The following is a 22,229-nucleotide window of genomic DNA, read 5'->3' on the forward strand; positions in this document are numbered from 1 at the left end:
GTAAGAGCGCCGGTGACCCCTTCGGGAAGAGTTTTCAAATACTTACAGTATGTGAGGGGATTAAAAATGATTTTTAATGAAATGTTTTAGAACATGGCTCCGCTGGGTGTGGATTAATTTATTTTGTTTTATGATGAAGGGACATGTGAGAGATTTGAGGAATAGAACGCCATGTGTTTCATTTTGAGGTTGACTTCTTTTAAGATCCTTTGCCAAAGCTTACAAATGTTAAATTGACTTGAGGAATACGATTGTTCTCTCTGTTAGGGGGTCACTGGGTCTGGATGACCTTTTGCTTGTCCTCGTGGGTCCTCCAGAAGGTTGAGATCTTGGTCTGTTAGTGACGTCTGAGTCAGTATTTATAGGCTGTGAGCACAGCTGACCGTGTGTGGCTCGTGGAAGATGTTCTGGACTCGTTTTTGAACAGCTGCAACTGTGAATGTGCTGAGTCACACACACAAAAATTTTTTTACAGATTGCCTCAACTGCTTTGCATAGGTTATTAATTTAAATAAAAAACGTTTACGTTAAGAAAGGTTAATTCACGTGACAGGTTGTCAGACAATAACAGCACTTGATACACTACATAGAGCAAACAGAATTACCATTCTCGGCAACTTCACCAAGCAATCAAGGGTAAGGGTAGGGTCTAATGAAAATCAGTGCAGCTCTGCTTACCTTTTGCTTCGATATGATAGCAGGGGCAGCACACCCGTGGGGGAATTGTTTCCTCATGAGTGTTTCAGCAGCATCTGGACTCTGAGTGTTTTGCTTAAAAGTGGCTTTGGATCTTCACCCATTATAGCTGATAAGGTAAAAATTAGAGAAATTCAGTGTGGGCGATTATGTAAATTAGCCTTACTTATATTACAAAAAGGCCCCCTCATAGACACATTCTCAGAAAAAAAGGCAGATAACAGATTTACTTGGTTGTTTAATTTCACACTTGATGGGTGAGCGGACTCTCAAGAGACCAAACTGTTTGTATACAACCCATTAAAAAAATCAATTTTCCACAATATGTCCCCTTTAAGCTAAGGTTGTTCCTATTAATTTTAATGATTATTTTGATGCATCTGACTGGTAAATTTTAATGGAATAATCAAAATTGTCTCCGCTCTACTGGAATGAAATATGACTTAAAAAAAAACAGCAAACCAAGTTAAAAAAAAAAAAAAGCTAAACTAAGGCATCGGTAGCAGTTCCTTTTTCATCATTTCATTTTTTTTCATTGAAGTAATTATAGATGAGCAGCATATTTGAGTAATAAATCAATTAGGAGTCTCATTCTCCCTCATTCAAGTACCTTTTGTTTTCATAACCGATGTTGGGCTTGACAGAAAAAGAAAAAAAAGGTCTTAAGTGTGAGTATTGCAATCTTATTTTATTAATTAATAATAATGCATCAGATTTAAATGGCGCACTTCACAGTGGATACATTATCCATGCACTAACACATTCACTTTTTGGTGGCAGTAAACTACTTATGTAGCCACAGCTGCCCTGGGGCAGGCTGACGGAAGCGCGGCTGCCAGTGTGCGCCTACGGCCCCTCCGACCATCACCAAACATTCGCACCATTCATACACCAGTGTGAGTAGCTGACTTGGGGAGAGCGGGGATCGAACAGCCGACCTTCTGGTTACTGGACGACCGTCTCTACCTCTTTAGCCATCTTGGCTATCTATGACATTAACTTTAAACGCCCTTTATTCACAAGCATTTTGTCACAATATTTTAGCATACTATAATACGGTATGCATAAAATGTACTTCTTCCCAAAAAATATCCATGATGTTAAAAATGGTATACATTCTACAAAAACATTGCTTCATAGTTAGATCCATTCGGTTTTCTTAAATCATTCACCACATCAAAATGTTTTTAACAAACAAAAGCAAAATCATTTGTCAAATAATACCAATGCACAAAAACTGAATTAAACACGGTCTCCAGTCTGAGGATATTTAGTCTGACTTTTTTCAAAATATAAATCCAAATTAAACAATTCGTTATGGTCATTATAGCAAGAATTATTGAGTGTTAGTCACTCATTTGGGGTTGTGAACAGTTTAGGAGTATTATTCAGGGGAAAAGTAACTTAATGTAAACAAAATTATATTTTAATGGAAATGTGCCAGCCAGTCATCAAGACCAGTACTCCCCGTGGCACTGGCACACATACGGTCTACAGTCTATTACATTTTTATTAGTGTTGCGCTACTACACAGTCTATATATGACAACAGCGCTGAAGTGATTGCCGCTGTGATGCCATCTCTCTTACGGCAAGAAGGTCCTAACATCCATCGATGTCACATGAACCCTAAATAAAATATAGCTTTCCCGGGGACACATATAAAGAATGTAACACACATACAAAAAAAAAGATCGTGACAGATAGAAGAAGAGTGCAGGTCAGAGGTAACAGTCACTGTCACATCATTGTGTGCACAAATGAGCACTACGGGGGTGGGCTTCTACTCTGACATGTGATGGCTCACTATGACATGGGAGTTCTTGTTGGAAGTGTCATCTGTCAAATAAGCTGCAAATACTTGCCCCTACTCAAATAGACGTTCCTCCATCAATTAGATGCCACACTTTTCTCCCCAGGAATAGTAATGAAAGTTTTTTTTTTTCAGTATAGTAAGTAGGTGCTATTGTTCACATATGCTGACTTTGCCGACCAAAACAGCAGCACCAACGTCTCTATCATCAATCATTAAAAAATATTAAATTGATTTGGCTAAAATAATGCCATAAATGGCATTAAGGAGTATTAAATATGAGGTTGAGAGTCTTTTAATATAATTGTTGGTTTTATTTTAAATACAACATTGTGTAAAGGAGTCACTATAACACAATTTGGCAATAATAAATGTTATAAGAATCTATGTATTTGTTGGGACTGTTGAATAGTTGTAATATGCAATGAACAAAATCTCCTTGAGTCCACGAGTTGCTCCAAATTTTAAAGAAAAATGTTGTGTTCCTGTCACCAACGTCCAACATGAAACACTAATGCTACCTAGTGGCAGAAAATTACTACAACACAAATCTATGACTCAATGTTTCACACTCCGTTTAACTGTATCAATGAATTAAAACATATGAATAAATTTGTATTTGATAACAATATATGTCCACTTTTAGGTTAATTCATGAGAATATGGAAAACTTTAAATAAAAAATTATATATTGTACATTTAGAACAGTTATAACATGCAGTTAATTAAGGATTAATTGTGAATTAACTATGGAAATCATGCGATTGATTACTAATACAAATTTTTATTGGTTGATAGCTCTAATATACGTATAAACAGTAAGTAAATATATGTATGTATGTATGTGTGTGCGTGTGTGTATGCACTACAACGTGGGCATTAAAGTAGTTTTAAGTTTTAGAAACAGCATTGGAAAGCATTCATTTAGATTTGATGATACTGTCAGAAACCCTGTTTATTTTATATGAACATCTTTGACGTGATCGCTCCACAATGTTTGCTATGTTGGCTCATGTTGTGGAGAGCTAAGCGGAAAAAAAATTCCCTTTCAGTTTGGCTCTGTCGTCTCTCTGCATTTCGCCATAATAATTGTTTTTATGCTCCAGGCCACTTTATGAGGAAATATATAGATCCATTTATTCAGGTCCACTGCAGTATGAAATATGGGAATTTGTTGCGCTTTTAACGCAAGATGTATTACAGTATAAGTGAGTTTTTACTCCATCCCTTTCAGACGAGCATCATTAGTCAACTCCTGCGGCATGGAGCGAACCCCACTCTTTTGAACTGCAACCAAGACAAGCCCTCAGGTAACACACAGAGATGCACACATACGTACGCACACACACACACAGCTTCAACAATCGTTGTGATCCCATTAAACAGACAAAAAGATCCTCCTTAATAATCCTGTGAGGACATTTGTGTGTATTTACATAGCGATAATTAGTCTTGAGTGGAAAAATCTCCCTGACATATTGCGCGTGCCTGTTTTCACCTACGCACGTTTACCTCGGATGTTAGCTCTAATCATTCAGACGTGACTCATTTCCTAATTGGTTACAATCTACATGTACAGTAACTACATGTGGCTTTTAAACATGGATGAATGAGAAGAATCAATATGAAATAAAAGCAGTTATATTGGAATGTATTATTAAAAATTATAAATAAAGAAATATTTCCTTAGACTTAGCTCTAACCTTTCCACTGTGGCAAAGCAAATAGTGTCTGCCGTTGGCGATTTAGTGTAGGTCAGCATCACTCTGGCCATAATCAATAGCTGCCCTCTCTAGCTTGTGGGCTCACAGCAGACATGAGATAAGCCCTCAGAGACCTTCATCATCCCCCTCACCATCTTTCTCCGTTAGAGCCCTTCATCCATTCTTCAACTTCTATATGATGAACGGAAGTAAGTGATGAGAGTCCGGGGGGTCGTCAGCTGAAATGAAGCCTCTGTGTCCAATAACGGCCTAAGTGGTGCTTGAGTGTAAAATATTTCTACTTAAGAGTGGAATATGAATGTGAAATTTTGTACGCATGTCTATCATAAAAACACATCATGACAAATCTGTCCTTGAGATGTTGTCTTATGATGAGCAAATTAGAAATATGTCTTTAAGATGTTATGAGTGACACTAATTGCAAATAGGCTATAGTGGATGCTCTATTATGATGGTGGTATAGAACCCACAATGAGAGTGCCACTGCCACCTATTGTAGTGGATGTGCAATTACATTTCATTCCCCTGGGAAAAAAAATTGATTCACATGCGCACCCTTCTATTTGAGGAGGACTGACATACATTAAAGCAATACATTCAAAACTACAATAAATATTTTTAGGAACATCTAGGCCAGAGGTGGGCATCGAGGGCCAAAGTCCTGCAGGTTTTGCATGTGACCTTCTCCAACACAGCTGATATATGATCAGCTCATCAGCAAGCTCTGCATAAGCCTGATAATGAGCCTGTTGATTGGAATCAGCTTGTGTTGGAAGTGAGAAACCTCCAAAACCTGCAGGACTCCGGCCATCGAGGACCGAGATTGCCCACGTCTGATCTAGGCCAACAATCCAAAACAAATGAAAATGATCAACTAAATGTCTTGTGCCAAGTGGCGACATTTTCATATGCCACTGCGCAAACTAATTCATTGTGTGCCATTGACAACCTAAAAATGTCACAGTTATTGTAAATATTTGAATGAAAACAGAATAAAACAAAATATTACACTGCCCTCGAAATGTCATATGCCGGGATCGTAGTAAAGGTTTTTCATAATAGCATGTGGGCAGAATTATGGCAGCAAAGTTTGGTGACTTGCCATAAAATACAAAACTTAAATATTGCAAGTCATCTCCGCAAGACCCACAAGGGCCTGACCCGTTTTTAAGAGGTCCATAGACGCTGCATACCGGCAGAAATGTACTGTATATAATAACTCCACTCCTGATTCTTCTCTGCAACACTTCCCAACTTACGTACACCCCCGGGAGGAGTGGAGATACAAGGGCCCCTTTCATCACCGCTCGCATCTTGAATGCCTCTTGATTTGGATTTTGGCTCAATTGTCCTCAGACATTGCTGCATCAGAACACATAGCTGACTTACTGCTGAGTGGAGAGGCATGCTGGCTACAAAGGCTGAAGGACCCCTCCGCCCCTCTGCTCTCCACGAACCAACACTATGATGGCGGGTCACATGACCTCAACACCCCTGTCAAAAACCTGTTGGTGAAATACTTATCACTTTTATTTGCCTGCTGCCTCACTATTAAATCGGAGCATCACCGCTTTTATTTACCTTCCAGGAACTCTTTGGGTATCCCGATCTCAAAACGGGATAGCTTCTTAGAGAAGTGGGCCATGTTTCGAGAGACGGGCGGGGCACTCAGCCGGCAACCTTCACTGGATAATATCCTGAATGGCCCCTTCAGCTCAGGAACAACTAAACTGGAACAGGTCATTTGCTTCTTTGGGCACTTTGAGGCCAATGTAAGAGTTGTGTCAGTTTTATCCGGGATAAGGTGTGTTAGAGAAAAAACTTTTTTTTTTATTTGAAAAAATATATTTTACAGTATGTTTTGTAATGGTAGCAGCATACAACATAAATATGGACAGCAATGTGACCAGTCATTAAGGAGTCTGCCTCATAGTTGAGAGGTCCTTGACTTGAATCTTGGTTTAGGTCACCCCTGCTTGTGAGGGTTTCCCCAAGTACTCTGACTTCCTGAATGTTTATCAATTTATGTCCTGTCTGTCTCTCTGCCAAAGTCATCTGAGATAGGCTTCTGTTAACCTGCTACTTTAATGAGGACAAGCTCTATAAATTAAATGGAAGTTTGGACATACATACTTTCTCGTTAATAAGGTGATGCCAGGTGGTTGTTGTGCATGGTAAAGACTTCTGTGACAGAACAATACAAAACTTCTACTGACAGGTTTAGGCCAAGGATATGATAGTTTTGGATTTTTCTTTATATTTAGTTTTAATTTCATTTTGATCGTTGTTTTATAAATTCAGTTTGTTGAGTTTTTAGAGCATGTTTGTTAGTTTTTGATTATTTTTATTTTTTCGAAAATGCTTTTTCCCCCCAATTTTTATTTCGAACATGTATATATGTTTTAGTTGAGTTTTTATTAGTTTTAGGATTAGTTTTATTTGTATTCTTTATTTCGAGTTTCGATTTTTAAATTATTTGTCAAGTGCAAGATTTTAAAAAAGTGTTGTGTAATAAAGTCAAGTGAACTACAATTTTGAAGCAATTGTTTGACCCTCCTTTATTTGTACGGACGTACAGCAATACCATAAGAATTACATTTAAAATGAACCTTGAAAGCTCATATTGACAGAGCCGAAAACGAAGGATATTTTCGCTATAGCTTGTTTTAGTTAATTTTATAAACAGAAAATATAGTTTCAGTTAGTTTTTGTTTATTTTCGTTTTAATTTTATTTAGTTAATGAAAATGTTTATTTCAATTTTAGGTTTAGTGTTTTTTTTTTACTATAATAACCTTGCTTTAGACATATTGAAACGTATTAGAACAATCTTAAACTTATTAAAACACACATTTTAAGCACATTGTGCATTCACGACTGTGGTGCTCCTTTTCCACAGGGTATTACATGAAATAAGTAGGCCAGTACTGTAAAAAGTATTGCTTAAAAAATATGATATAGTAGATGATGATCGTATACATCAATAGTTGCATCGTAGTCATGCTGATGTTGGCTGAAAGTGGTTGCAATTGGTTAAGCAGTGCTAATGGAGAGTACAAGTAGAACTGACCATTTATTTTTCCACGTTCTCACTGTATGTTTCTCCTCAGGTGAAGCTGATGCCTCCAGCACCCAATGATGACCTGGCGTCCCTCAGCGAGCTCACCGACAGCAGCCTGCTCTATGAGATGCAAAAGCGTTTTGGCAATGACCAAATATATGTAAGACTCTGCCTTGGATTCTGCTAACAAAATGGGCACCACGCACCTTTTGCCGCTTCTTGACTACACTGCTGTCTGTCACTGCTGGGCACAATAAAACGTTGTCTGCACCAGTGACAATGGGAAAAAAAATCTCAATTATATCGATAGGGGGTGGAATCAATAGATGCATTCAGGGCTAAACTGCCTTCATCTTCCTAAATTGCCCCCATTTTAAATGCATGCAATTTCCTAGTCCTCTGCCTGTATTTATCCATTTGGAAACCACAGTTTAAAGCAAAACTTAGACCTCTATGACACACTTTGAATGTGTGTTAAGGAGGCCCACATGTGCGATGACGTGGTTCACAGTAGGGGGGGACACAATAGAGGGGAATCAAGTGGTTGGAGCAAGAAAGGAGAAATGACTGTTAATGTGTGTGAAGACAGAAGGACTATGCTGGGTAAAATGCTGCAATCTTGGTGATGTCGCAGCACACTTGATGCAATTGAGTGTAATTTCAACTCCGGGGACAAAAGGACACGCTCGCGCGTTGTGATCCAGTTATGTCAAGTGAAACCAATTCAGTCAGCCTCGTATGCAAATGTTTATTTGCCTGTCGAAATGAAGTTGACATGGACTCAATATGAAATGTTGTATTTGATAAATGACATTTCAAGAAACATTGAAGGAATGCAGGACTATTACAAACAGACAGAAACGGCTACTAAAACCAGTTGAATATGTGTTTTATATTTAATATTTAGAGTAGTGATTACTTTGAAAAAGTATATACAGACGCTCCCCACCTTACGAACGAGTTACGTTCCGGACGATCGTTCGTAAGGTGAATTTGTTCGTAAGTTGCTTCAGTGCTATATTTTGTATTATAATTTATGTTTAAAGCCTATATAAGTATATTGAAGGTTTATATAAGTATGTTTAAGGCTTGTACAAGTAACCTGCATTGGTTTGTACTGAAAAAAACTTAATAAAATGGAGAGAATACGTACAGTACTGTACTGTACTACGTATGTTAGAGAGAGAGAGCGAGAGACACATACAGTATGTACATGTACGTAATAAGATAAATAAAAGGAAGTTTAACTTACTTTTGGAAGATGTACTCGATGCTTAAGGACATGATGGAGGAGGAGGAAGAGGAGGATTTTATATCATGAGATTCTTCGTCGTCGCTGGAATCGGCTTCAAAAGTTATTTCCTGCTTCATGGGGACCGGCGTTTCTTCCTCCTCCTCCTCCTCCTCCTCGACACGTTGCTGAGCCTCCAATGAGCTCTCACAGCGCCAAGCGTCGGTATTAGCGGCGGAAAGAATCACTACGCGCAATACAAAATCTAACGTACAGCATTTCTTTCCGAACATTTTTCGACATACTGTACGAGCAGAAATGTTCGTACGTACCGTTGTTCGTAACTCGAATGTTCGTAAGTAGGGGAGCGTCTGTAATACATAAATTATATTATACATCAACAACGTCTCCCTATTGCAGTCTGTTCTGATTTCTAAACAATTATTGTCCATAGGAAGACGTGAAAATGAATTGATCCATTCAAGGATCAAATTATTCTAACTGTAAAGGCAATTTTTAAAGTATACCAGTAACTTAAACATTAGTAGAGAAACTAAAAAAAAGTTAAACAGTGCATGAATAATGAATAATTGCACCAATGACCACTAAGGAGGGCGTAATATGTCATGTCACAGATGTATTACTTCCTGTTTCTACAGCATACTAATAAGTTACAGTGTTAACAATTAAAAACAAAAAAATCCAAGCAATATTGCTAGCCTGCTTCAAATGCATATGACTTGTACATTAGTACATTCTCATTGAATGACAAATTCAAATAATAATATTAATAAAAAATACTTATTTTAAATGTAGCCTACCCAACAATAGCTTTCATGTCAACCCACCGCTTGGGATAAAGTAAGGACAAAGACTGCAATCGCTCCATATGCTCCCAGCAGGGTGGTCAGAGATGACACTTTTGATATGGGTTCTTTCACCTGCTGCCAGCAACGAAAAGAGCCCCCCCCTCCCCCCTCCCCCCTTCCCCCCAACAGAGCATCAATTGAAGCTGTGGACAACCATCATTAACAAAGGCTCCATTGTTCACTGGAGCGTTACTGGATTGAAAGTTGTTTACCCTCTTGGACACACTAGTAAACCTCATAAAGGCGTAATAGGTTCAGGTCATCAACCTTGAACCAGCAAGGCCAATCCACTCTTCCAGCTTTCAAAGGTCCTTTGGGACTCTTCATTAGAGACTAGCGGGTAACACCTCGTTTTAAGGGGTTTCAATGGTGCTATATTTTCCAAATGACCTCCAAGTGTAAGTGTAATGTGTAGGCGGGTGCAAATAATGTACTTGACAACATGGTCATTCCTGAGGCCACATTCTGTTCATTGTACAACTGTTTAACCACACAGGGGGGATACAGTTGGCATACTGAATTGATGATTTTTGTTTTGTTTGTTTGTTTCTCCGCAGACTTACATTGGGCACATTCTTTTGCTGGTCAACCCAAATAAAGAACTGCCTATCTACTCCACTTTGGTAAGCATTTAACAGACCTCAATTAGATGCTTGAAAGACTGCAACACCCAGAATGCTTTGCGCTTCATTTGCCCTGCCTCATTATTTAATATGAAACGTTTTTAATGTTTTGCATGACTGGTTGTGATAACATTTGATTTCCTGTTTCAACCTCGTGTTGATGTAAATTACCTTCAACACGGTTTGGTGAAAATACAGTGCAATAGATAATAGTAGATAGATTTTTACTATATAAACCCAATATACGTACATATTGTAAATTTTCTATGGGCTTGTCGTTGTAGTGCACACTAAAAGTTACACAATAATGGATGTTGGCTGCCTTGTAGAGAGACATAAACCTGAAATGGACCTTGTGGTTGATAAATAATGCATTCTTCCTGTTAGCAATTCACAGCGTAAGGCTGACTGTGCATCAAGAAATCAAGGGTGGAGCCATGTGCAGACCCTGAAACTGAATTTTAAACAAATGCAGCTTCCGCTAAACGACACAATACGCATCATCCATCAGCTAGTGGAACGCACTTGATTCCAAACGGCACATTAGGAGGATTTGGACTTGATCGGAGGAGACATCTTCTCCCGCCACGGTCCACCCCTCTGGGAGGTGCGAGGAGGACATATGTCACAACATCCGCGGTCTGCTCGTTGTCTGTCACCCTCTCGCTCCTGGTGGCCAACAACCTGCTCAGACCAGAAACCAGACGTCCAGCAAGGATTTTAACCCTATAAAGCCTGAACCATGAAATATATGAGAGAAAATTCAGATTCTTTGTAAATAGAGTATTTGTTGGTCCTTTTGAAAAAATGTTTTATTTTTTTTTATTTTTTAAAGAACTTCCATATAAGACATTTGATTTGGGGTGATTATTATCATGAAACAGAGGGCTCAAAAAGTCTTGTATTTAATATGATATGTTTGGCGTTAAAGGATTTTCTGAGATTTTATCGTCCCAGTCGTTACATATTCTTTACATTTATCTGGCTGCCTACATTTCTGAATTCAGCCATTATCCAAACATAAAACAAAATAAGACCCAATAAAAAGCTGTGTCAGAAGGTAGACGACAGCTCCTCCTCCTGCTTTACAATTTCTATACTTACATTATGGGACTTGCAGGACAGTTAACGATGCCAAGATGTTACTTAAAACATTGCCTGTATAATCTCTTATAAAAGGTCTCACAAAATTTAACTATGATCCACTTTTCTTGGACGATAGTTTCTTTGGAGGCCTCCAGAGATCCACAGACCACACTATGATTTAGGTCCTGAATGTAAAAACGGCATTGACTGGCATTTCATTCACTGTTCATGCAGTCATTAGCCAAACTTTGACAGAATCGAGCATTTAGCTGGTCACTCTACATTTAAAGCATCCTGTTTTCAACACCTTCATTGGATCCTACATTCTTTCCCGGACGTCACCTGCGCCGCGTAGCGCTCATAGACTGAGCTGCTAGTTAAGCCAGTTTCCGCGACCCGTCCCCCCCCCCATTCCATCCTCTCCGACTCCAACATTTCTTAAGATTTGTTGTAATGTCAAAAAGTTTTTCCCAGGCTTTTACTATGCTCCCCTTTGGGAGCATGTCTCGAGCCCCCTCCCTCGTGAATTCCTTTCTTATCTAAGATCTCGGGGCACTTTTTAGCGAGTAGCGACAGGCCTTTACGTCCTGTCTCCCTCTGTTGGTGATTGCAAGGAAACCCTGCAAGGGTGTCATCTTTCTTGCTGTGTTCATACAATCGCCAACAAGGTGTGAAATACTAGCCCGGTTATGCAACTTTGCAACCTAACAAGTCATGGATTGTGCCTGTTTGTCTCTCTCAGGTGAGTCAGTTGTACCTGAGCTCCACAGGCCGCCTGTGCTCCTCTCTGCCTCCTCACATCTTTTCGTCAGCGGAGAGAGCTTACCACATGATGCTCCAGGAGAGACGACCCCAATGTTTCATCCTGAGGTGCGTGTCCCAACACGAACCGCCCTAGTTGCACTGAGGCCAAAATTCAGCAGAGCGAAATAATTGCAAACAAGATAATAAAGTTTGCTCCTTCTGTTTCAGCACCTGTTAAACATCCCCCTGAGAGATAAATAGCTGCGGGCTTGTTTAGTGTTCATACACCGACGATTGTGTGTTTGGAGTGTTGCGGTGTCACAGTCTTTGTACTTGGCCTGACGGAGGCAGCTCCTTGATTGCAATTACGTTTCGCTCCAGCTCTCCAGTAGCATTCCTGCTGAGTTGTAACCAATCTGGCAGTGAGTTAATGCACCCTGGCCACAGGCTATCCATCTCTCTCGTGCACACACACACTTGCACACACACACACACACACATACATGCGAGGACATTGACCTTTCTCGTCCTGCCTTTTGCTCTTTTTCTTACTTCTTGCTTATCTCGCTTCTTTTTCGCAACACTAAATAGGAGGTTGATGGTTTTGCTTAGCCTATTTTTCACAAAAGACAGGAGATACACGCTGTGTCTGAAGCGGTGACAATCGTTAAAGATGTATTTATGGTTACTGTGACAAGAGCACTCAGAGCCAATACAGATTACAGTGGCTAATTGATTTTAAAAAAAAAATTGTCAAGTTATAGTCTGTAGTCTATCTTTTCTTATTCTTCCTGATTTGTGTAGCAAGCCGTTGCACATTTTCATTGGTTTTTGGTAATATGTGCACACATTATAACCATCCAGGTCTTCAGAAATGAATGCCATTTTTCTTGCAAGCTTTTCATGCAAAATACATGCAGTGTGAACAGAATATGAACGCTTAACTATTTATTGCCATTCAAGAAGCATGACTCATCATGGTGCATTCCTCCTTTTACACTTCTGTGTCTACAAATGCTACTTTGGGCCACTGACAGCACTCTTTCACAATTTCTGCCATTATTTAACCAAGTAATGGACAATATATTTTACTCTGTTAGATCTACATCGGCATAGACAAAACAGCACCAAAGTGAACCTGTGTGCTCTTGTAAGCCTCTTGAGTGAGGCAGAGTACTGTCTGCCTCACCTTGAGCTTTTATCTGTTATTGTATATGATCAGCAAAGTTGAATATGTATCGCATAAGTGTTACATACGTACATTATCCCAATTGAGTGCATATTGTAAAGTGTCTAAAAACATTACATTGGAGACATGAAGAGAGCCAAAACAGACACCAATACAAGCCTCAAGCAATCATTGCGCAATCTCAGGTGAGGCACAGTTGCTTGCTGCCACAATTAGCATCTCGCCTATGTATTTTAACAGGAAATTATGACAATGAAATCAAGGTCATTATTGGATTCAAAATAAAATCTTTATAAAGGACTGACCAGAGAAGTACAATTTTAAATAATTTTAATTAATCTTATCTTGCCTGGTTGTTGCCACTTTACTCACTGAGCACTGCTGGGGCATCCTCACCAAGTCCCAAGCTGTTAGACCCTTATCAGCTAGCTTACCAGCTATAGCCTAAAGCCTTTATAGATATTTTTTAAAATATAAAACCTTAGGCCTCTACAGTATTTTTGTGTCCAACATAAATTCTGCACAGCGTGTGGCATACCTCTGACCGGAGGCAGCTTAGACCCAATATTCATAATTTTCCAGATAAGTGCAAGTTGCACCACTGTAGAAGTGGTCACAGACGACTTTTATCATGGTCAATCAAAGTGGCTCCTTTCATTCCTCTTTAAATGTCGCATGTTAGTTGTGCGCTAGCCCGTCGACATGGTGGAAAGAAGCACATACTATACAGTATGTGCCATGAAGTGGGCACATGGAGTCTGCCCTCCCACCAATGATATTTCGTGTGCCCCTCGTAGCTGTATGGCCCAAAAAATACAATACAATGGCTTGGCATGTGTGATTCCTGCTGTTTACATATGTATGAATGAAACACGTCTGACATCCACCACACGACAGCAGTGCTCAAAAGTCACTTTAGACCAGCTACGCCAGTATCTAGATATAGTCTGAGGAGGTGTAAGTTGAAACCGATTTTCTGCCATCCAAATGTCACCTCTCAGATGGATTAGTGCAGGGAGGTAATTGCTCTTTTTTATCATTGTGTATTGGTAAAATGCGATTTTCTTACCTGTCACCAGAAACCGATATAAACTGAACTTTAAGCCTGGATCCATCATTCACGATCCAATCCAAAGTGATGAATGAAAATATCTCCCCTTCCCCAAGACTTAAAACTGCAATTTCACGTTTACAGACATTCAGTTAAGCCATAATCCCTGAGGTCATCTTGCTAACCAAATGCCCTTGAAGGCTAATAACCGTTCAAAGAAAAGACGCTGGGAATAAGGCCTTTGGACCTCACAGGCAGCAGGACCCTGCAGGAAATACACAAAACGAACAGCACACTGCTGTCATTAGTGAGGCCTTCTGACCTTCTGCAGCCATCTGCTGCTGCTGTGTGTGGATGTGTCACGACAGCGGTACCTGATGTCATACAACAGGCCTCAAGTAGTGGATACACCACGGCGGTAACAGTATGTGGGCTGTACTGATCATTGGAGCGGGATACACGATAAGCAAGGGGAGTAGAAGGTATAGGAGGGTGTTTTTAATGAAGATGCTCTGAGGGAGGGGGCGGACGATGTCGTGATGTCGTGATGTCGTATGTGATGACACATGTATGAAACATCATGATGACTAATACGGTACACCTACTCTTGTGAGAAATGTACAGCTTCAACTTTTTTTCTTTTTCTTTGACACTGAGGACCTATTTTATGAAGAAAAAATACATATATATAGAGATATGTGTATGTAAAAAAAAAATATATATATATATATATATATTTCTATGTAAAAAAACAAACAAAAAAACATAACTGTAACCCGTATAAGGTACTGTTTGCATTTTACAACAAAGTGTATAATATAATCAATCCAATAGAAACAAATTGCGGAAATCACTTTTTTGGGTCTTTAATAATGATGCAAATACAAGTGTAAACAAATCAGTTACCAATATCATCAGCAGGCATGACTTGTGCTGCACATTACAATTCATTTTCCTTTTTGTGGGTGTTTTTTTTTTTTTTAGTGGTGAAAGTGGTTCAGGGAAAACGGAGGCCTGTAAGCACATCGTGCGACACCTGACAGCCAGATCCAGCCCTAAAGGCTTCGCACTAGAATCCAGGATGAAACACGTAAGTTTGGATGAGGCACGAGGGTCACGTCAGGTCATCACACAAAAAAACTCAATACAATGTGATAGTGGTACTCGTTAAGGACAACAAGGAAGGATTCCGCTCATGCAATAAACAAAAATCTCCATTTCAATCCTGGGCGGTCTAGTATTAGTGAGTTTAGTAGTAATTCCCTTTGGTAGTGGTGTCATGATGTGTTAGCTGCTCTTAAATCCTGCTCATCTCTTGCCTCTCCCTGCTGGCTAGCAAAGCGTGTAGCTCGTGCGAGCAAGCGCTATGTTCCGTGATGAAGTCATCCTCATGCATGCAGCCGATATCTGGGTCAGTGTGCTGCCTTATCATCGAGGGACAACTTGGCAAACTACACTACACTGGATTTTACTAGATATAGAGTATATAGATGTATACTGACACCTGGTGGTAGGAAGTAAAACATGGAGAACCTTGGATCTGTAATGTAATCTTTTCTTTTGAATGATGCAGGTGAATTGTATTCTGGAGGCTTTCGGGCACGCAAAGACGGAGAGGAACAGCAACTCCAGTCGCTTTATCAAGCTGTTGACCATCCAGTACTGTGAGAAGAGGAGGTTGCTGCTCAGATGTAATTAACACAACTTCTAAATGGCTAATTTAGTTACGTCCCTCAATTTGTTTATAGCATACAACTTAAAGTTGAATTTCAAAATAAATGACTTTTTTTTTTTTTTTTATTCTGTAGTTTATTTTTATTTAAATATATTTGTGGAGTAATTGTAAAAAATTATATGCACTCACTAAACAATAATAATGCTTTGTTTTGTTAAGTGTGTTTTTTAAACTTTTAAGCTTTATTTAATGTTAATTATTGTTTTTGTTGTTTATCCTGCAACACGCTGAGAAATTCTACTAATGTCTTCATCTCATACATTGTGTTATTTAGCTACATGACAGTGTGGAAACATGAAAAATTATTGGGAGAAATTACTAATGTCGCGACCTCTGTTTGTTAAACAAAACTTTATATTATCATTCTATTTATGATCAAATGTATAAAGGTGAGTGCAGTCCACAAAAGGTGACTAAAACAATGTTTGCTGCTTCACTTTCTGTTCATGGGTCAATTATTAATTTTTGATAAATGAATCAATAAAATTAAAATAGTTTGTAAAAAATTAAATATAAACTTTGAAAACATATTTTAAAAACTAACTCCTGTCAACTAAATGTTTTTTTCCCCACTCATGTGCTTTGGCAATACAAATTTAGGAAATGCTTATTATTATTATTATTATTATTATTATTATTATTATTATTATTATTATTATTATTATTATTATTATTATTATTGTGGTGGTGGTGGTAGTTAATAGTATTGAGGATTTTCGGTGTATGTAAAAACCTCTATCTATCTATCTATCTATCCTTCTATCCATCCATCCATCCATCCATCCATCCATCCATCCTTAACCAAATAAACAATCTACATTGCATGCTGTAGTTTGGGTGTAATGACGTAAAGCTCCAGCAGGGGGAAGTGAAAACTCATATTTACAGCACTGCTTGCCTACTTTCCTCCAAGTTAGTTTGACCAATAAGTATACTATCAATGGCTCACACTTATAACCTAATAAAGACTGTTATTTATGTGATTTTGTCTTGTTGTAGCGCGCGTTCACACGTACATGCTGGAGAAGTCTCGTGTGGTCCAGTGTCCTCTTCACCAACACAGCTTCAACATCTTCTACCTGATGGCTGAGGGCCTGTCACTTGACGAGAAGAGCGCACTTTACCTCAGTAACATCTTGGCTCATAAGTGTGTTCTCTGATCACTTGGGAATGATAACAAACAGAATATTTCTGTCCATTTTTAATCTACGGTGCTTGTTCTTTGTGAAGGTATCTTAGTGGAGGACTTCCTGGGGGGAGCCCTCCTGTGGCAGTAGCGTCTGCAGAGAGCAGGGAGCGTCTCGCCGCTGTTAAGCATGCCTTTCAAGCTGTGGGCTTCAACAAGCAGGTATCGACTGGCGCCACATTTATGTGTTTTGAAGCCGTTTCCTGTCAAGGTTGGTGACAGACATGAGCTTACTGCTCAAGTGGTCTTTCTAAAATACTGTGTTATCACTTGCAAAAATAACTCACTGCTCACTATTTGGTGCACCTGCTGTAGTTTACACTACAATATTTTGATTATCTAGATTATTTTGTGTACCTGACCCAAAATACGTTATGATGAAGTGACATTCTATGGAAATGCAAAATACAACAACCATAATAAGCACATTCCTCAATAATTACATTCATGATAGTGTCAAATTAAATGTTTTTTTTTTGTTGTGAAGGTAGTTTTTTAAAGCATTTAAATAGAAAAAAAGACAAAACACAATATACACCCAAAGGTCAGTTATTATGTTGTAAAACACAGTTAAAGCTAAATATTAAAAATATTTTATATTGCTACTCACACTTTTATTGTGCTACTCGCACTGGTGTATGGAAGGTGCGAATGTTTGATGGTGGTCGGATGGGCCGTAGGCGCACACTGGCAGCCACGCTTCGGTCAGCTTGCCCCAGGGCAGCTGTGGCTACTTAAGTACAGTGTAAGCGTGTGAGTGCATGAATAATGTATCGATTCCATTGTAAAGCGTCTTTGAGTGTCTTAAAAAGCGCTATATAAATCAGATTATTATTATTATTATTATTAGCAATAATAATAATAATAGTAATAAAAAATTATTACTTTTTCCCCAAAATATATGATTATCATAATTATTAGTACTGTACTATTATTTTATTTTTTATTTGTTTCTATAAGTTTTATATGAACAGCGATAGTACTATTTAATGTCTGTAGTAAAATAGCAACATAAAAGACACAGTAAGTATATTTAAGTCAAGTATATTAAATATAATCAAGCCAACATAGAGGCTTGGCTGTACTGTAAATACTACATGAGGGATAAACATTGACAAGAATACAGATAAGCCGCACAGGTATTGATACTGGCATCAATACAAAATCTCCAGGTAGCCATGCGTGACTTCAAACGTATGTACCCCCCTCTCAGACATTGAGCATTGGCTAATGGGGTATTCCATTAAGCGTCCTCTACTCAAGGGCAGAGGGGGTAGAGTAGATAATGGTGGAAGGGGAGGTGGAGGAAAATTGATGTGGCGGGAATGGTGAAGAGGTGAGGGTCTTCCCAAATGTGTCTGTTTTTTGGTGTTTTTCAACACACTGTTGACCTTGTACAAATCCAATCACTCCATTGTGTGCTGTAAGCGCCTCACTGTCATATAGAAAATATTAGTTTGCACGTTACGTGAATGATTATAATAATATGTTTTGTTGATCTTATTGTGATCATGATACAATTGGCTGAATATAAAACAAAAATAGAAATATTGTGTTTCAAGGCTGTAGTCATTCATCAATTTAACTTGACATGCAATGTTTGAGTACATTTAAACACCTGAGCATGTGTAAAATGAGTACACCAATAAAACTATTTTGGATTTGATGGCAACGAGGGTATATTGAGATGATAAAAATATCAAAATCATATCAAGTCAGGCTAAATGGTGATTAGCTTCATAAACGTGGAACCAGGAAGGGTGCTGACACCCTTAGAACTGCTGGATCAAAATTCCGACCGATCCACTAACTTGGGTCAATTTGAACCAATGTCGGGTTGTTTTGTATAAAAAACGTTTTTTTTATACACAAAAACCCAGAAAGGTCGGTCCAATTTCTGACACAAATAGTTTTTTTTTTTTTTTTTACCAAAGAGTGTGACATAGGAAAGGTTCTGTCTGCTCAGTGCAACATAAGCAACACATTTACTGACCACAATAAAACACCATTCAATTTGGGAAGTGAGTATTTGAGGCAACCAGTGGCCTACTTTGTATTTACATTGTAAATCGTCTCTGTGTCAACCAGGAAGTGGATTCCGTGTTCATGTTGCTCTCCGCTGTGCTGCATATTGGGGATCTGCGTTTCACTGCGCTGACAGACGCCGATAGCGCCTTCCCTTCTGACTTACAGCAGCTTGATAGAGGTCAGTCCACCCCCCCCCCCCCACCCACTCCCCACAAATCCACACGCACCCTACTTGTTTACCGTGTCGCTGTTTCTCCAACGCTCCTCATTCTCGTCATCCAAAGTTGCGCCAGGCCGCCCGCCGGCACGCACCAGGTTCCAGACTGTAGCGTGGTAACCATGGTGACGGCATGTAAACACACTCACGCTTGATTGACCGCTTTTCTACTCTTCAATGATTCTTATTCATCCAGTAGATCCTAATGTGCACCTCTGAAGCCCCTACCCCCTGTGCAGCGGTAAATAAATGACATCATGGCCTAAGCGGGTAAGCGGGCTGATGTCAGGGTCACGTGAGGCCAGCAGAGGAATTCTGGCTCGCTTTGACCGTTTTCTTTATTTTGAGCTCTGCTGAGAAATCCCCTCATGATTCTTCCTGTCACTGATCAATTTAGCAAGAGCCAGGCTTATATGATGTCACCATGATGTCACACACAATCAGCACTATCTCCAGTCACGCTCATCTTTACGGTTTGTCATGTTCTCAGAATGTATTGGCCATTCAATTTTCAATTAGCTGATTTGTTTGTTTGTTTCTTACAAAAGGAGTATTGGGGCAACACTGAAAAAAAGATGTTATCTTCGAGACTAGAAAATGTAATTAGTTATTATGGAGAAAAATTGTATGTTTTCGAGACAAAATGATGTCTATTTTCAAGATAAGACTGGTTTTGAGATGAAAGTGACAAATTACAAAAACAAAGTTGGAAATGTTTGATATTAGTAGAATAACGTGATCTATTTATATCATATAATAGTTATATAGTTATATATCAATAACCGCCTGTCATTTTTCCAGATTTTTCAGGAAACACAAAAAAATTAACCCTTTGCATCATGAGGAGATGATTTAGGCAAACAAATAAATATTGCAACAACAAAAATTTACGCATGCTAAACTAGAGAAAATATAAATATATGACTTAATTCTCATAATATTACATCTTTTATTCACGTACCTTCATTTTTTTTCTTGTGTAGCCTTCCTAATTTCTCAAGTGTCCTACATCTTTTTTTTTTACAACACCAGAAAGGTTGCTATGGTTCCCTGGAATGGTTATAAAAATCAAAAAATAAAAGCTTTCTTTTTTGCGCTGTACTTTGAAAGTCTGAAAAGTACTTGCATAAAGGGTTTTAAATTGCTGGAAATGATTGGCTGGTGTACCTCAGCTCTCGCCCAAAGTCAGCTTAGATAGGCCCCAGATCACCCACGATCCTGATGAGGACAAATGCATTAAAATAGTGGATAGATGGAAAATTGCTTGTTGCTAAAGTCTTATTTTGTCTTATTTTAGTTCAATAATTTTAAATGCTGGATCATTTTTAGACAGGAAACTACAATTTAGCCTGTGGTGGTAACTGATTTATCATCTACATGTGACGACTGCCCATGCAAAATGTAAGTGTTTATATAAAAAGCAACACACTTTGACTGTAGAGACCAATGCCATTGGTAGTGCTTTGCCAAGAGTACAGTATACCAAGAATGCACATGACCAAATGACACACCCACAATAAAGGGTGTATGATTTTTATTATGCCACCACGTTATTTAACAACAAACTTCTGATCCGCAGAAACAATAAGTGTGAAGCTCAAAGGATTTAGTTTCACTTTTTGTTGTTACAGTCTGCTTACTTTGGGGTTTTGCAATGACCCAGCAGGCTCCAGCAGATAGAGCTATGGTACCTTGGGGGAGGTCTTATTTTACCTACTTTATACATGTTTTTCAAAAAATCTTGCTTCGGTTCACTAACAGTTTTGGCTTGACTTGATTTCTATTACACAACGAAATTGTTTGCAGTTTGCTTTGTGCATCACGTGTTTCACATACAGGTACTATTTCCTTTTGGGTGTTTTGTTTTTTTTTTTGCACAAAATGATCCCCTCAGAATGGCTGCCAAGTGAAAAGCGCAAGTGATAGTGCTATTAGGAAGTCCAAACGTATTCATATTGAAAAAGTAAAGAATAGCTAAACACGTGAAAAGCGTTTGTGTTTCTGATTCGCTGCTCAGTTTGAGTTGTTATTAAAAATATATATATTAACAATTAATATTTCCTTACAGTGAACCCCCGCATAATCACGGTTTGGTAATTTACATATTTGCGTATGACTGTTTGTTTGTGTTATTACTTTGCTGCCATCTTGTGGCATCTTGTAGTAAAGGAATGATGTTTCAGTGAGCTGAGGAGCTTCATTTAGACTAAGTTATGTAGGTAGCCTATATATAGCAAACCTTTTTGAGAGAGCATCACTTTTTTTTTCAGATATTTTGCTATTTGCGGCAAGGCTTGGTCCCTATGCCCTCTTCACATATTTTAAACAAAACAAAAATCAAGGTAATGCTGCAACAGATAATTCTATTTCCATCCATTTGAATAGAAACTTTTTCATCTGTTTGTGAATATTTCTAACCGAGTCTCAGAACAAAAGTTTTTTTCTGTGCTAATATATATTTTTCTTTTATATGTTTTGCATCCACAGTGGCTCGAATGCTTCAGGTGTGTTGTAGTGACTTAAGCAGCGCCCTCACCTCAGATGTTCAGTACTTCAAAGGTACCGTCACGTACAATTTAAAGGCCTCTTATAATGTAAGGCGCATACAGTAGGGTCATTAATCACATTCTAAAGAGGCGATCCGTTTCGTGTCAGGTGACGTGATCACTCGACGCCACACGGTGGAGATGGCCCGGCAGTACACGGACCAACTGGCCAAGGCCATCTACGGACGACTCTTCAGCTACCTGGTCAACTGCATCAATGACTACCTGCAAGGACAAGATGACAGTGTCAGGTAAGGGGGCTTGTCACAATGTTTGGTTACATTATGTGCTGCGGTCATGAAATAACAGTTATGGCAATTGCAAATGTATTTTCCAGTTCCTTGAAAAGTTATTGAGAATAATAACGTTTTGTATACAATTTGGGATAAGTCTTGCGTGAATTCTAATTAGGATGTGTAAAACAATTCAAAT

The 22,229-nt window shown here is 38.8% G+C and overlaps 1 protein-coding gene across 4 annotated transcripts in view; it reads left to right on the forward strand.

Annotated features, from left to right (window-relative positions):
- Nucleotides 1-22,229, forward strand: part of myo16 (myosin XVI) — a 119,248-nt gene that overhangs the window by 48,196 nt on the left and 48,823 nt on the right. For 3 of the 4 annotated variants that reach the window (XM_077580306.1, XM_077580305.1, XM_077580304.1), the window contains 13 exons: nt 3,743-3,818; nt 5,589-5,739; nt 5,821-5,971; nt 7,342-7,452; nt 9,950-10,015; nt 11,844-11,971; nt 15,070-15,175; nt 15,659-15,776; nt 16,820-16,967; nt 17,051-17,168; nt 19,095-19,212; nt 21,739-21,810; nt 21,907-22,048. In XM_077580306.1, coding sequence (XP_077436432.1) covers nt 3,743-3,818; nt 5,589-5,739; nt 5,821-5,971; nt 7,342-7,452; nt 9,950-10,015; nt 11,844-11,971; nt 15,070-15,175; nt 15,659-15,776; nt 16,820-16,967; nt 17,051-17,168; nt 19,095-19,212; nt 21,739-21,810; nt 21,907-22,048 — 1,505 coding nt within the window. Of the gene's footprint in view, nt 1-3,742; nt 3,819-5,588; nt 5,744-5,820; nt 5,972-7,341; nt 7,453-9,949; nt 10,016-11,843; nt 11,972-15,069; nt 15,176-15,658; nt 15,777-16,819; nt 16,968-17,050; nt 17,169-19,094; nt 19,213-21,738; nt 21,811-21,906; nt 22,049-22,229 lie in introns of those variants that run through there. The other variant, XM_077580307.1, reaches the window with a different exon arrangement.

Source organism: Vanacampus margaritifer, chromosome 11 (genome assembly GCF_051991255.1).
Source record: "Vanacampus margaritifer isolate UIUO_Vmar chromosome 11, RoL_Vmar_1.0, whole genome shotgun sequence".
Taxonomy (NCBI): Eukaryota; Metazoa; Chordata; class Actinopteri; order Syngnathiformes; family Syngnathidae; genus Vanacampus; species Vanacampus margaritifer.